General features: G+C 46.5%; 1 protein-coding gene across 1 annotated transcript in view; it reads left to right on the top strand.

The window, feature by feature from the left end:
• The window catches only part of LOC105469326 (LSM12 homolog), a 37,811-nt gene that overhangs the window by 1,408 nt on the left and 19,715 nt on the right, over positions 1–16,688 (top strand). Inside the window, exon 2 of the mRNA XM_011720250.2 lies at positions 1,818–1,951. Coding sequence (XP_011718552.1) covers positions 1,818–1,951 — 134 coding nt within the window. The remainder of the gene's footprint in view (positions 1–1,817; positions 1,952–16,688) is intronic.

Below are 16,688 nucleotides of genomic sequence, written 5' to 3'. Positions count from 1 at the left end.
AGGCACGCGCCACCACGCCCAGCTAATTTTTGTATCTTTTTTTTTAACAGAGACGGAGTATCACCATGTTGGGCAGGATGGTCTCGAACTCCTGACCTCGTGATCTGCCCGCCTCGGCCTCCCAAAGTGCTGGAATTACAGGCCTGAGACACCGCCCGGCTTTGTTTTTTTTTTTGTTTGAGACGGAGTTTCACTCCTGTTGCCCAGGCTGGAGTGCAGTGGCTTGATTTGGGCTCACTGCAACTTCCGCCTCCCAGGTTCAAGCGATTCTCCTGCTTCAGACTCCCTAGTAGCTGGGATTACAGGCATGCATCACCACACCCGGCTGATTTTGTATTTTTTTTTTTTTAGTAGAGACGGGGTTTCTCCATGTTAGTCAGGCTGGTCTCAGACTGCTGACCTCAGGTGATCTGCCTGCCTTGACCTCCCAGATTGCTGGGATTACAGACGTGAGCCACCGTGCCCGGCCATGGCATCTTTCAAAATGAAGTTTCCTACTGAGTCTGCTGCCTTTGAGTGGCAAGTATTTTAATTCATTTAACCACTGCTTGTAGATTTCTAGTTTAGGAAGATGTCCTTTGAAACTAATTATAGTAAGAGTAGTTGCTTTTTTTTTTTTTTTTTGAGACAGAGTCTTGCTCTGTTGCCCAGGCTGGAGTGGTGCAGTGGTGGGTGGTGCGATCTTGGCTTGCTGCAAACTCCGCCTCCCAGGTTCGTGCCATTCTCCTGCCCCAGCCTCCTGAGTAGCTGGGACTACAGGCACCCGCCACGACGCCCAGCTAATTTTTTATATTTTTAGTAGAGACAGGGTTTCACTGTGTTAGTCTGGATGGTCTCGATGTCCTGACCTCGTGATCCGCCCGCCTCGGCCTGCCAAAGTACTGGTATTACAGGCGTGAGCCACCGTGCTAACAATAGTTGCTTTTTCAAAAAATGAGAGGTTACACCTGGAAGAAATAAGACCTTTTACATTAGTGGTTTGGTTGGAAGGGTCTTGAAACTAGGAAATACTCTTTTTTTTTTTTTGGGGGGGACGGAGTCTCACTCTGTCACCTAGGCTGGAGTGCAGTGGCATGATCTCAGCTCACTGCAACCTCTGGCTCCTGTGTTCAAGTGATTCTCCTGCCTCAGGCTCCAGAGTAGCCGGGATTACAGGCATGTGCCACCACACCCGGCTAACTTTTTTTTAGTAATGACGGGATTTCGCCATGTTGGCCAGGCTGGTCTTGAACTCCTGACCTCATGTGATTCGCCTACCTCAGCCTCCCAAAGTGCTGGGATTACAGGCGTGAGCCATTGCGCCTGGCTGAATTACTCAATTTTTAGTTGACATACAGTAGGCTCTTAAATGTTTGGAGAATGAATGTGTGAATGAATGAATGGATTAACTGGCTGGATCACCTTGGGTGAATTTCCTTTCCAGTGTGTAGTTTTCTCCTTTGCAAAATGGGAAAGCTCACATCTGAAAGAGTAAAAAGAACACTGTGCAGATACAGAGTATTATAGGAAGAACAGAAAGGTCTAGCCCTTTTGTCTGACTCGTAGGTTTAAGACAAACGCATTAAATCTGTGTTATGCCTCCCCATAAAGCCAGTAGAGAGAAGGTGACAGAACTCCTTTGGAAGCTTCCAAGGATTTGGGCAGGAGGAAGGTGACAGGCAGAGATTTCCTGAGGAGAACTGTGATTCTTATAAGGCCTTCATGCTCCTGGCCTGCCTTTTACAAGCCTTGTGTGAATTGTGTTTTCTATGCCCCTTTTGGGATGTGTCAATGCCTCTGCTTGTCCTATTTTTCCTTAACTTTTTTTTTCTCACCAGAATGTCCCTCTTCCAGTGGAAAGCCCAACCATGCAGACATCTTGCTCATAAACTTACAGTATGTTTCAGAAGTGGAAATAATTAATGACCGAACAGAAACCCCTCCTCCCCTAGCTTCACTCAATGTTAGTAAGGTAAGAATTAAAGGGCAGCTCTAGCTTTCTAAAATGATGGGAAAAATTAGTCTCATTGAGTCTTGGTGATACGTTATTGTCTATTTTTCATTGTTTTTAAGGGACTTAAAATTGTTGTGATATCTTTTAAAAAATATATACGTTTAGTTTTTCTCTTTATTCCTGGATGTTGTCAGTAAATCTTAAGAAATAGCTTAACTCCCAAATAAGTTAGCTTGCTTCTGCCTTAATGAAAGAGGACTTTTTAAATCTTGTAGTTCATTATGAACTTCTGGTGGTGCTGGGGTTTGGGTGGTGGCATTGCCTATGAACGTCTTCAAATTGTGTATATGTGGATGTGTGCATACGTGAATATATGCATTTTCTGCGTGTTTTTCAGATTCTTGGAGGGTTTCATGACTTATAAAAGTTTGAAAGCCACTGTCTTAAAGGTTCTTTTTTGTCTTTATGTTTGAATTTTGAGTTCTAACAATTACATGCCTAGCATATTTTAATCTTGCACATACAATTTGATGTCTGGGAACCCTCAAGTCACTTTTGTGTGTGTATGTATGAGACAGGGTCTTGCTTTGGTTGAACTTACACACCTAGGCTCAAGTGACTCTCCTGCCTCAGCCTTCTGAGCAGCTGGGATTACATGCACGCGCCACCGCACCTGCCCAAGTGTTTTTTTTTTTTTTTGAGCCATTGCGCCCAGCCTTTTTTTTTGAGACAGAGTCTCTCTCTCTGTCGCCCAGGCTGGAGTGCAGTGACGCGATCTCAGCTCATTGTAATCTCTGCCTCCCGGGTTAAGTGATTCTCATGCCTCAGCCTCTGGAGTAGTTGGGACTACAGGTGTGCTCTACCACGCCTGGCCAAAATTTTTTTTTTTTGGAGACAGGCGCACACTGCCACACCCAGCTAATTTTTTGTATTTTAGTAGAGACGGGGTTTCACTGTGTTGCTCAGGCTGGTCTTGAACTCCTGAGCTCAGGCAATCCACTTGCCTCGGCCTCCCAAAGTGGTAAGGTTATAGGTGTGAGCCACCGCTCCTAGCTCAATTTTTGTATTATTAGTAGAGACGGGGTTTCACTGTGCTGACCAGGCTGGTCTTGAACTTCTAACCTCAAGTGATCTGCCTGCCTTGGCCTCCCAAAGTGCTGGGTTTACAGGTGTGGGCCACCATGCCTGGCTCTAAGTCACTTTTTTGACAATTCCGTTTATTTAGTCAAAATTGATGTTGATCAATAATAATGACCCAAGCCCTGTCATAACCTGTGCTGTCCCGTGTACTTGGAACATTTTTCCTTCCAGAATGACTGGAGCCTTACCACCCATCAGGACTCAGTTAAATGGCATGTCTTCCAAGAAGTCTTCTCTGATCACCCAGGCTAAAGTAACTTGCCTGCGTTATTCTCTCTCATAGTACCTTGTCCTTCACAGTTAAGGTGACCATATCATTTGTAGTCCAAGCTGAGACATTTTTGAGAGTAAAGGGGAATGCTTTTATTTTACACTGGGACAACAGGTATAGATTAGGTTACCCTACTCATAGCTTTTTTTGTAATTACATATTTGTTTGCTTGTCTAGTGTCTGTCTCACTGAACTTTATTCTGCAGAAATGGGAACCATACCTCTTTTATTTACTGTTGAATATTCAGAGGCTTGCACAGAGTATTTAGTAAATATTTGTTGAATGAATAAGTTATGCTTCCGATTTTAGTAGCAGGTGCCTTTCATTAAGTCTCTCAAATTAGTGTGGTGGAAGTTTTTCCTTCTAGAGGAATCTTGCAATAATGGGTACTGCTTTGCCTTTCTTGGGAATGTAGTGTGTTCTGTACAGTACAGCAAAGCAAGGAAACACTTAGGCAACTAAAATAATAGAGGGTAACTGAGGCTAGTGAATGTCGTTACCTCAGATCTGGAGCTCCTATCTTGTCAGATTCCAGGGAAATGCCACACGTTTTTTAGTGATGGCCAGGGACAGATTTGGAAGGCTGTTGAGTTTCATATGGGTGTTGCCTTATATGGATATCCCATTCTTTGAAGCCTATAGGTTTTTGAAACCTTGGCTTAGTAATATACCTTCTGCCAGAGTATAGGAGCTCTTTGGGTGTCTTCTGTAAGCTCATGAAATTTTAAAAGACTTGAGAAATAATTTATTCCTAGTTTTTTTTTGAGATGGAGTTTTGCTCTTGTTGCCCAGGCTGGAGTGCGATGGCGCAATCTCGGCTCACGGCAACCTCCGCCTGCCGGGTACAAGTGATCCTCCTGCCTCAGCCTCCCCAGTAGCTGAGATTACAGGCATGCACAACCACACCCAGCTAATTTTGTATTTTTAGTAGAGACAGGGTTTCTCCATGTTGGTCAAGCTGGTCTCAAACTCCCGACCTCAGGTGATCTGCCGCCTCAGCCTTCCAAAGTGCTGGGATTACAGGTGTGAGCCACTGCACCTAGCCTTATTCCTAGTATATTGAAGAACCAGATAGGCTCTGAGTTATTTTTTGGTGTTTATAGGGTATGAGAAATCTGTCACTAGATCTTTAGTGAGTAGTAAAGATGTGAAAGAGAGATGATTTTCTGAAGTTAGAAAGTTGGCTCTTGTGACCAAACAAGTGCCACCATTTAGAGGGGGTGGGGTGGTGTGGGTGGGACTGTTAAGTAGGAGCTGTTAAGAAGCAGTTCTCTTCTTATATTTGACCTCAGATAGAAATAGCTCTGGTTAGTGTGGATTATCTTTGCCTTTAGGGTTTTGCTTTTTGCCGGTCAGTTTTCCTTGTTTACTAGCATTGTGGTAAACTAGCTGATTACCCACTCTTTGAGGAAAACAGCAGAAAGTAATAGCTTGGGGAACACCAGAAATCTTTACTTTTCTTACTCTGTGGCCTGCTTGCCAAATCTTGAAAAAGGTTTGCTGGGAAGAGGAGTCAGAAACTTAAAAACTAAAATTAGGTTGGAGGGTTATCTTTGGATTTCGTTTATTCATTCTTCCATTTGCAGAGATGTTTATGAGTAAGCTATATTGGCTTTCCCTTGAAACCAACCTTTTAGGATGCTTTGCGATTCCTCTTTGGAGACGGACTTAGAATTAGAGAGAACCTGTTGGGCTATTGCTGAAGATAACAGCTATTTTGGGCAGCTATTAATATATTACATGAATGCCGTGAAAAGTTCGTCTCATTTTTAACAGCATGGACTTGAGTTTTCTTAAGCTGGAGGATCATTTAGGCATGTGGAAGGGAACTAACGTACCCTGGGATGTCTGGAAGAAAACTTGAAATTTCAGATGCTTGCAGTCTGGAGAAGCACTACTTATCTACTCTAACTTTAGTCAAAGGTATCATCACATGTTGGCTCATCTTGCTGACATAGTAAGTTATCTGCTTAATTAAACCTGTTGATATGTACCAGTTATTTGTTGACTCTGACCTAGCAGGAAATGGAAGAGAACGGCTTATACAGGAAATACTTAATAGCTCAACTAGGAAAGGTATAAACTAGAAACTTCTTGGAAATTGACCTGTTTTGCTTTCGAATGATAGTTCACTTCAGGCTAAGAAGTCTTATTTCTTGTTTTTTTTTTTTTTTGAAATGGAGTCTCGCTCTGTCGCCCAGGCTGAAGTGCAGTGGCGGGATCTTGGCTCACTGCAAGCTTCGCCTCCCGGGTTTATGCCATTCTCCTGCCTCAGCCTCCCGAGCAGCTGGCACTACAGGTGCCCGCCACCTTGCCTGGCTAGTTTTTTGTATTTTTTAGTAGAGACGGGGTTTCACCGTGTTAGCCAGGATGGTCTCGATCTCCTGACCTCGTGATCCGCCCGTCTTAGCCTCCCAAAGTGCTGGGATTACAGGCTTGAGCCACCGCGCCTGGCCAAAGTCTTATTTCTATCTCCAGCAGTAGCATGTAAGAGGAAGCTTGGGAGAGGACAGTAGGGTTGCAGTAGGGGGAATTCTTTTTTTTTTTTTTTTTTTTGAGACGGAGTCTCGCTCTGTCGCCCAGGCTGGAGTACAGTGGCCGGATCTCAGCTCGCTGCAAGCTCCGCCTCCCGGGTTTACGCCATTCTTCTGCCTCAGCCTCCGGAATAGCTGGGACTACAGGCGCCCGCCACCTCGCCCGGCTAGTTTTTTGTATTTTTTAGTAGAGACGGGGTTTCACCATGTTAGCCAGGATGGTCTCGATCTCCTGACCTCGTGATCCACCCGTCTCGGCCTCCCAAAGTGCTGGAATTACAGGCTTGAGCCACCGCGCCCGGCCAGGGAATTCTTTTTTTTTGAGACAGGGTCTCAGTCTATTGCCCGGGCTGGAGTGAAGTGGCGTGATCTCGGCTCATTGCAACCTCCGATCCCTGGGTTCATGCGGTTCTTCTGCCTCAGCCTCCTGAGTAGCTGGGATTAAAAGCGCCCGCTGCCACCATGCCTGGTTAATTTTTGTATTTTTAGTAGAGACTGGGTTTTGCCATGTTGACCAGGCTGGCCTCGAACTCCTGACCTCAGATAATCCACCTGCCTCGGCCTCCTAAAGTGTTAGGATTACAGGCGTGAGCCCCTGCACCTGGCCAAGTCCCCTGTTTTTCTGTTACTTTGTGCTTGGCCCAAGGAACTCAATTTGGCGACATGAAGTACCCTAAATAATGTATAATGCTAAGTTATGTTTCGCGCGCGCGGGTGTGTGTGTGTGTGTGTGTATATATGTGTTGTTTTTTAGAGATACAGTCTCGTTCTGTTGACCAGGCTAGAGTGCAGTGGCATGATCATAACTCACTGCATCTTCGAACTCCTGGGCTCATAGGCTCAAGTGATCCGCCCACCTCAGCTTCCTGAGTAGCTGGGACTACAAGCTCCCATCACCACACCTGGGTACCTGTTTCGGTTTTTTTTTAGCTAGTCTCGCACTGTGCCCAGGCTGGAGCGCAATGATGCAATCATAGCTCACTGCAGCCTCAACCTCCAGGGCTCGCCCAAGTGATCCTTCCACCTCGCCTCCCAAGTAACTGGGACTACAGGCACACACCACCACACCTGGCTAATTTTTTTTTCTTTTTCAAGATGGAGTCTCACCCTGTTGCCCAGGCCGGAGTGCAATGGTGCCGTGATTTCAGCTCACTGCAACCTCTTCCTCCTAGGTTCAAGCAATTCTCCTGTCTCAGTCTTCCAAGTAGCTGGGATTACAGGTGTGCGCCACCATGCCTGGCTAATTTTTTGTATCTTTAGTAGAGATGGAGTTTCACCTTGTTGACCAGGCTGATCTCGAACTCCTGACCTTGTGATCTGCCCACCTCGGCGTCCCAAAGTGCTGGGTTTACAGGCATGAGCCACTGCACCTGGCCTAATTTTTTTTTTTTTTGTAGAGACGGGGTCTTACTATGTGGCTCAGGATGGTCTCTAACTCCTGGGCTCAAGCAATCCTCCTTCCTTGACTTCTCAAAGTAGTGAAATTACAGGTATGAGCCACTGGCCCAGCCCCTAGGTAACGTTTCTAAGTAAAGAAAAACATCTATATTGTGTGGTCAGGGGTGGGGTAGTCTAGTAGAAACGACTTAGGAATGAACCAAGTAGATTAGTCTTTAAAGTCATTAGACTTGCCAGATGTTAGTTAATGTCTCCCAGGTTTTTTTATTGTAGCTAACTAATGCTCATTGAATTATGGGATGAGATAAGGCAGGGGAAGGAGGACAGTGTGACAAAGGGCCCATAGAATATTTATGCCATTACATTAGGCTCTCACTTAACGTCGTTGATAGGTTCTTGGAAACTTCGACTTTATGTATTATTATTATTATTATTTTTATTTATTTTTTTTGAGACAGAGTTTTGCTCTGTCTCCCAGGCTGCAGTGCAGTAGCACTATCTCGTCTTACTGCAACCTCTTCCTCCCGGGTTCAAGCATTTCTCTGCCTTAGCCTCCAGTGTAGCTGGGATTCCAGGCACCTGCCACCACACCTGGCTAATTTTTGTATTTTTAGTAGAGACAGGGTTTCACCATCTTGACCAGGGTGGTCTTGAACTCCTGACCTTGTGATCCACCTGCCTTGGCCTCCCAAAGTGCTGGGATTACAGGTGTGAGCCACTGCGCCCGACACATTATTATTATTTTTTTTAAGACGGAGTCTCCCCAGCACTTTGGGAGGCCGAGACGGGCGGATCACGAGGTCAGGAGATCGAGACCATCCTGGCTAACACGGTGAAACCCCGTCTCTACTAAAAAATACAAAAAACTAGCTGGGCGAGGTGGCGGGCGCCTGTAGTCCCAGCTACTCGGGAGGCTGAGGCAGGAGAATGGCGTAAACCTGGGAGGTGGAGCTTGCAGTGAGCTGAGATCCGGCCACTGCACTCCAGCCTGGGCGACACAGCAAGACTCCGTCTCAAAAAAAAAAAAAAAAAAAAAAAAAAAAGACGGAGTCTCGGCCGGATGCGGTTGGTTCACGCCTGTAATCCCAACACTTTGGGAGGCCAAGGCGGGCGGATCACGAGGTCGGGAGATTGAGACCATCCTGGCTAACATGGTGAAACCCTGTCTCTACTAAAAATACAAAAAATTAGCCGGGTGTGGTGGCAGGCGCCTGTAGTCGAAGCTACTTGGGAGGCTGAGGCAGGAGAATGGCGTGAACTTGGGAGGTGGAGCTTGTAGTGAGCCGAGTTCGCGCCACTGCAATCCAGCCTGGGCGACAGAGCGAGACTCCGTCTCAGAAAAAAAAAAAGACAGAGTCTTATTAGCCGGGCATGGTGGCTCGCGCCTGTATTCCTAGAACTTTGGGAGACCAAGGCGGGCGAATTGCCTGAGCTCAGGAGTTCGACACCAGCCTGGGCAACATGGGGAAACCCTGTCTCTACTAAAATACAAAAAAAAAAAAAAAAAAATTAGCTGGGCATGGCAGCATGCACCTGTAGTCCCAGCCACTCAGGAGGCTGAGGGAGGAGAATTGCTTGAATCCGGGAGGTGGAGATTGCAGTGAGCCAAGATAGTGCCACTGCATTCCAGCCTGGCGACAGAGCGAGACTCTGTCTCAAAAAAAAAAAAAAAAAAAGAGTCTCACTGTGTTGCCCAGGCTGGAGTACTATGGGGCAATCTCAGCTCACTGCAACCTCCGCTTCCTGTGCTTAAGCAGTTCTCCTGTCTCAGCCTCCCGAGTAGCTGGGAGTACAGGTGTGCCCCACCACGTCTGGCTTATTTTTTTATTTTTTTGAGACAGAGTTTCACTCTTGCTGCCCAGTCTAGAGTACAATGGCACGATTTCGGCTCACCGCAACCTCCACCTCCCGGGTTCAAGCGATTCTCCTGCCTCAGCCTCCAAAGTACCTGGGATTACAGGCATGCACCACCACACCTGGCTAATTTTGTATTTTTAGTAACAACAGGGTTTCTCCATGTTGGTCAGACTGGTCTTGAACTCCCGACCTCAGGTGATTCGTGCATCTCAGCCTCCCAAAGTGCTAGGATTATAGGTGTGAGCCACTGCACCAGGCTGTTTTTTTTTTCTTTTTTCTTTTTTTTTTTTCTGTTTTTGGAGACAGAGTTTTCCTTTGTCACCAAGGCTGGAGTGCAGTGATGAAATCTCAGCTTACTGCAACCTCCACCTCCTGAGTTCAAGCAGTTCTTCTGCCTCAGCCTCCTGAGTAGCTGGGACCACAGGTGCACGCCACCATGCCTGGCTAATTTTTGTATTTTCAGTAGAGACGGGCTTTTACCATATTGGCCAGGCTGGTCTCAAACTCCTGACCTCGTGATCTGCCTACCTTGGCCTCCCAAAGTGCTAAAATTACAGGCGTGAGCCACCGCGCCCAGCCAATTTTTTGTGTTTTTTTTTTTTTTTTTTTTTTTTGAGACGGAGTCTCGCTGTGTCGCCCAGGCTGGGGTGCAGTGGCACGATCTCGGCTCACTGCAAGCTCTGCCTCCTGGGTTCACGCCATTCTCCTGCCTCAGCCTCCGAGTAGCTGGGACTACAGGCGCCCGCCACCACGCCCGGCTAGTTTTTTGTATTTTTAGTAGAGACGGGGTTTCACCATGTTAGCCAGGGATGGTCTCGATCTCCTGACCTCGTGATCCACCCGCCTCGGCCTCCCAAAGTGCTGGGATTACAGGCTTGAGCCACCACGCCCGGCCTATTTTTTGTGTTTTTTGTAGAAACGGGGTTTCACCATGTTGGCCAGGCTGTCTTCGAACTCCTGACCTCAAGTGATCCACGTACCTCTGTCTCCCAAAGTGCTGGGATTACAGGCATGAGCCACTGCGCCCCGCCCCCCCAACATTTTTTCTTCCCTCATCAGTGTTGTAAGAAAATGATGTTGAATGGCCAGGCACAGTGACTCATGCCTGTAATCCCAGCACTTTGGGACGCTGAGACCGCAGATCACGAGGTCGGGAGATTGAGGCCATCCTGGCTAACATGGTGAAACCCCATCTCTACTAAAAATACCAAAAAAAAAAAAAAAATAGCTGTGCATGGGTGGTACGTATGGCCTGTAGTCCCAGCTACTCGGGAGGCTGAGGCGGGAGAATGGTGTAAAAGTCGGGAGGCGGAGCTTGCAGTGAGCCAATATTGCGCCACTGCACTCCAGCCTGGGAGACAGCGAGACTCCATCTCAAAAAAAAAAAAGAAAGAAAGAAAATGATGTTGAATGAAATGACATTGTTTGAGGATCTGGTATATTTTGTCAGTATTCCCTAGCTTTGCATCTGACATTCAGAGATTGGAACTTGCCAGCCAAAGACTGGGGAAAATCAGAATTATACTGGATACCGTTAATATGTAATATCATTAAAAGATGTTTTAAGAGACCTCTGGTGACACCAGAATTAACATTTATTTCCAAGGCGTCGTTATCAAGTGGCATAGTTAGTTGAACACTTGCCTGAGACCTGGAGGTTAGGTTGAGTAGTCACAGAACTGAAGTGTCTGTGCTTTCCACCACTGAGTCACTTAGGAAGGGACTTGTTGACACAGCCAAGCCCAATGGATGTATTCATTTGTTTAGATGAATACATGCAATGTATCAAATGATAAAGTCTTTTTTTTTTTTTTGAGATGGAGTTTCGCTCTTGTTGCCCAGGCTGGAATGCAGTGGCATGATCTTGGCTCACCGTAACCTCTGCCTCCTGGATTCAAGTGATTCTCTCCTGCCCCAGCCACTCGAGTAGCTGGGATTACAGGCATGCGCCACCACGCCTGGCTAATTTTGTATTTTTAGTAGAGACCGGGTTTCTCCATGTTGGTCAGGCTGGTCTCAAATTCCTGACCTCAGGTTATCCGCCTGCCTAGGCCTCCCAAAGTGTGGGATTACAGGCGTGAGCCACCGTGCCCAGTGATATGTTAAGTCTTATTACTTTGATGAGTTGGAGAATACTTTTCTAGAGTAGCTGTTAGAGGAAAGGGATGGTCAGTAGGAAAAGAGACAAAGCATGGAAAATAGAAATACACAGGTAATACAGAGTTTGGGCAGTCACCTCCCTTACCAAACCAACGACTGATCTGTTAGCTTCTTTTATCCATTTATTATCCATTGATTCATTATTAACAAATAGAAAGTGATCAGATGGAACCAGGAAGAAGAGATTCAAAGGACTTATCCTTGGCTCCCAGTAATAAATTAGTTTGCTGCCATTGAATTAAAATGGTTATCTGGAGATAGATCTGGGAATAGAGGGGCCTGGTAAAGCTGTGGACAAGTCACAAGGTTCACTTTTTTTTATTATTTTTTTTGAGACAGAGTCTTCCTCTGTTGCTCAGGCTGGAGTGCAGTGACGTGATCATAGTTCACTGCAGCCTCAACCTCCCAATCTCAAGCAGTCCTTCTCCTTACCCTCTTGAGTAACCGGGACTACAGGTGTGTGCCACTGCATCCAGCTAATTAAAAAAAAAAAAATTTTTAGGCCGGGCGCGGTGGCTCAAGCCTGTAATCCCAGCACTTTGGGAGGCCGAGACGGGTGGATCACGAGGTCAGGAGATCGAGACCATCCTGGCTAACACGGTGAAACCCCGTCTCTACTAAAAAATACGAAAAACTAGCCGGGTGAGGTGGCGGGCGCCTGTAGTCCCAGCTACTCGGGAGGCTGAGGCAGGAGAATGGCGGGAACCCGGGAGGCGGAGCTTGCAGTGAGCTGAGATCCGGCCACAGCACTCCAGCCTGGGCGACAGAGCGAGACTCCGTCTCAAAAAAAAAAAAAAAAAAAAAAAAAAAAAATTTTTTTTGTTTGGGGGGACTAGAGACATGGTCTCGCTCTGTTGCCCATGCTGGTCTCAAACTCCTGGCCTCAAGTGTTCCTCCCACCTCAGCCTCCCAAAGTGGTGGGATTATGGGAGTAAGCTACTGCGCCCAGCCAGAGTTCACTTTTTTTTTTTTTTTAAAGACGGAGTTTTTTTACTCTTGTTCCCCAGACTGGGGAACCTCCGCCTCCCGAGTGGCTGGGATTGCTGCCTCAGCCTCCTGAGTAGCTGGGATTATAGGCATGCGCCACCACACCCAGCTAATTTTTTTTTTTTTTTTTTTTGTATTTTTAGTAGAGACGGGGTTTCTCCGTGTTGGTCAGGCTGATCTCAAACTCCTGACCTCAGGTGATCTGCCCACCTCAGCCTCCCAAAGTGCTGGGATTATAGGCATGAGCCACCACGCCCTACCCAGGGTACCTTTAGGTATCATGTCACATTGAGGGAAGAATTTGTTTGTATTTTGAATTCTACCAGTTTCACAGCTAAAATTCAGTATAACCCTGTGGCTTTCTGGTGATTTGAGGGTTAAACCCAAGTATCAGTAAATTCCTGGGGTTGATGTGATAATTATTGCATTGTGGCCTATGTTTGCAGACATAGCCTATTAGCAGGGCTCTTGGTTATATCTATCTATTTATATATATTTTTGAGACAGGGTCTTACTCTGTCACCCAGGCTAGAGTGCAGTGGTATGATCTCTGCCCCCTGCAACCTCCAACTCCTGTGCTAAAGTAATTCTGCCTCAGCCTCCTGAGTAGCTGGGACTACAGGCACATGCCACCATGCCTGGCTAATTTTTATTTATTTATTTTTATTTTTTTATTTTTTATTTTTTGGTATTTTTGGTAGAGACGGGGCTTCACCATGTTGCCTAGGCTGGTCTTGAACTCCTGAGCTCAGATGATCCACCCTCCTCAGCTTCCGAAAGTGCTTGTATTACAGGCATGAGCCACTGCGCCTGGCCCTTGGTAACATCTTGACCCTAATGTGTTGAGGTGTGAACATGTCCAGTAAAGTCAGAGATGGCCTGGCCAGCCTATGTTTAGCTAGGTGTATTTTAGTAGGAAGTAGAAGGTATGTGAATGTGGGAAGGAAGAACCACTTGTCTGAGGCAAGCAAATTTTTGCTACAGATAGTTTTTCTGGCTTCTAGAGGCTATAACCTCATGATTAACTGGGTTAGAAAATGTTTCTGGCTGAGTGCAGTGGCTCACACCTGTAATCCCAGCACTTTGGGAGGCCGAGGCGGGCACATCACAAGGTCAGGAGTTTGAGACCAGTCTGGCCAATATGGTGAAAATACTAAAAATAGAAAAGTACTCTACTAAAAATAGAAAAATTAGCCAGGCATAGTGTCACACGCCTATAGTCCCAGCTACTCAGGAGGCTGAGGCAGGAGAATCACTTGAACCCGGAGGCAGAGGTTGCAGTGAGCTGAGATTGCACCACTGCACTCCAGCCTGGGCGACAGTGAGACTCTGTCTGAAAATTAAAGAAGGAAAAAGAAAAAGAAAATGTTGCCAAGGCCACAGTCCCTGATGAGTCCACGGGTAAAACTTGCACCTGGCTTTGAGCAGGCAGCTGTTTCATCATAGAAGTGTCATGAAGATACAGGTGGGAGATGGAGAGGAAGAGCCTCAGAAAGGTGGAACAATTCATTGCCATTTAAAACATCACTGACTTGCTGGGTGTGGTGACTCATACCTGTAGTCCCAGCGCTATGGGAGGTTGAGGTGGGTAGATTGCTTGAGGCCAGGAGGTCAAAACCAGCTTGGGCAACATAGACCCTGTCTGTACAAAAAATACAAAATTAGCCAGGCGTAATGGTATGCCTGTGGTCCCAGCTACTTTGGAGACTGAGGTGGGAGGATCACTTGAACCTGGGGAGGTCAAGACTTCAGTGAGCTGCAATCATGTCACTGCACTCCAGCCTGGGTGACAGAGTGAGACCCTGTCTAAAAACAAGAACAACAAAACCCACTGGCTTTTTGAAGTCAGATTCAGTGGCATTCAATCTTTGGGGTCAACCTCACAGAATCATGATGGGGGTACAGTGCTGCAGGGTAGAACTCGTGACTCGGTTCAGGTTATAGTGCATGACAGTCTGCTGACACAGTGGGGCTCTTGTTAAGCCAAGAGTTTAGTTCCCAAGGGGACCTTCTTGGCCTCATAAGACATGGAAGTGGGGAGTAGGAGAATTGTTGTCCTCCCGAAAAGATAAATTGCTGAGCCCAGGTGAGTCTGGCAGAGTTGTGCCATAGGTGTGTTGTTGTAGCCACCTCTGCACCCTACCCTTGACGTGGAGACAGTTCAAAATAAGGACATTAGGGTGGGTCAGTGGTCGTATTTGCTCCAGTATTAAGGGAAGGGTATTCTAACGAAAACTTTTTCTGGCAGAGAACAGGCTTGGGGTGGGGTAGGGGAACCAAACAAGTGATAGAGTCAAATTCTGGCAATGGAATTTTAAGACTAGCTCAGGTAAATATCAGAAACTACCCTGGAGACTGAAGCAAATTCTACTTGAGCTGGAAATTAAAGGGTCTACACATTATGCTAAAAGTATGGTGGAGTAAGATATAGGGAGTTTGAAGAACAGCTATGTTTTTCCAACTGTGCTGTTAATGAATGTGTGACCTCTCATTAGTCCCTTAACCTCTGGGAACTGTTTTATGATCGGTCCTCTGAATCTTTGATAGTCATTGTTTCTTCTCCTTTTTTCTGCCTTCCCTCTTGCATTCTCTCCCTTCAAGGTGCTGGGAAATGCCAGGATGATTAAGACACTGCTCTTGCCCTCCAGAGTCTCACATTTGTTGGGAGTGGTGAGGGACAGCAGCATCTAATTCAGTGATAACAATATGGTGAGACCCGCTCTGCACTAGTGGTCATATGTGCAAGGTACATGAGAGCATAGAGCAGGGAAGAACAAACTTTTTCTATAAAGGGCCAGATAGTAAATCTTTTAGGCTGTGTTGGCCACATGGTCTTGGTCACATCTACTTGACCTTGCCTTTGTAGCAAAGCAGCCCTAGACAACATGTAAACAAGTGGGCATAGCTGTGTTCCAATAAAACTTATCTAAGACAAGTGGTTGGCTGAATTTGCCCACAGGAGGCAGTTTGCCAACCTTTGGTATAGAGTAGTGAGCATTTTAGGGAAGACACTTCAGATGTGACAATGGAGGAGGGGCTTGAAAAATAAATGGCAATGATTCAGAGAAAGGGAAGGAAAAGGAAGGGATCAAGCTGATTTGGAAGGCTCAGTTTATCCACCTCTGCAATTTAGAACCTGATGCTTTTCTGTTGAGCTGAACTGGAGGTTGTTCTTAAAAAGGAGGGAAGAGACTATTGAAGAACAGTATTTATTTTTCAGACAGCATGTAGCATGTTGTTTATTTATATTTTTAAGACAGAGTTTCGCTCTTGTGGCCCAGGCCGGAGTGGTGATTTATTTATTTATATATATATTTTTAAGATAGAGTTTGGGCCTTGTCACCTAGGCTGAAGTTCAATGGCATGGTCTCAGCTCATTGCAACCTCCACCTCCTGGCTTCAAGTGATTCTCCTGCCTCAGCCTCCCAAGTAGCTGGGATTATAGGTACCCACCACCCCACCTGGCTAATTTTTGTAATTTTAGTAAAGATGGGGTTTCATCATATTGGTCAGGCTGGTCTCGAACTCCAGACCTCACATGATCCACCCGCCTCAGCCTCCAAAAGTGCTGGGATTACAAGTGTGAGCCACCACACCTGGCCTGTTTTTTTTTTATTTTAAAGACAAGGCCTCGCTCTGTTGTCCAGGCTAGTGTGCAGTGGTTCGAACATGGCTTGCAGCAGCCTTGACATCCTGGGCTCAAGCGATCCTCCCACTTCAGCCTTTCAAGTAGCTGAGACTACAGGTGCATGCCACCACACCTGGCTGATTTTTTAAAAATTTTATTTTTTGGCAGAGAGAGGGTCTCACTGTGTTGCCCAGACTGGGTTCAGTTTTTTTTTCTTTTTAAATTTAGAGACAGGGACCTGCTCTGTTGCCCAGACTGGGATGCAGTGACATGATCATAGCTCACTGCAGCCTTGACCTCCTCAGCTCCAGTGTGCACGACTGTGCCTGACTAACTTAAACTTTTTTTTTTTTTTGAGACAGAGTCTGGCTCTGTCGCCCCGGCTGGAGTGCAGTGGCCGAATCTCAGCTCACTGCAAGCTCCGCCTCCCGGGTTTACGCCAGCCATTCTCCTGCCTCAGCCTCCCGAGTAGCTGGGACTACAGGCGCCAGCCACCTCGCCCGGCTAGTTTTTTGTATTTTTTAGTAGAGACGGGGTTTCACCGTGTTAGCCAGGATGGTCTCGATCTCCTGACCTCGTGATCTGCCCGTCTCAGCCTCCCAAAGTGCTGGGATTACAGGCTTGAGCCACTGCGCCCGGCGGGCTAATTTAAACTTTTAAAATTTTTTCTAAGATGGAGTCTTTCTCTGTCACCCGGGCTGGAGTGCAGTAGCATCATCTTGGCTCATTGCTACCTCTGCCTCCCCGGTTCAAAAATTCTCTTGCCTCAGCCTCCCAGG

The sequence above is a fragment of the Macaca nemestrina genome, chromosome 17, assembly GCF_043159975.1.
Source record: "Macaca nemestrina isolate mMacNem1 chromosome 17, mMacNem.hap1, whole genome shotgun sequence".
NCBI lineage: Eukaryota > Metazoa > Chordata > Mammalia > Primates > Cercopithecidae > Macaca > Macaca nemestrina.
This window is presented reverse-complemented; position numbering and strand designations above follow the sequence as displayed.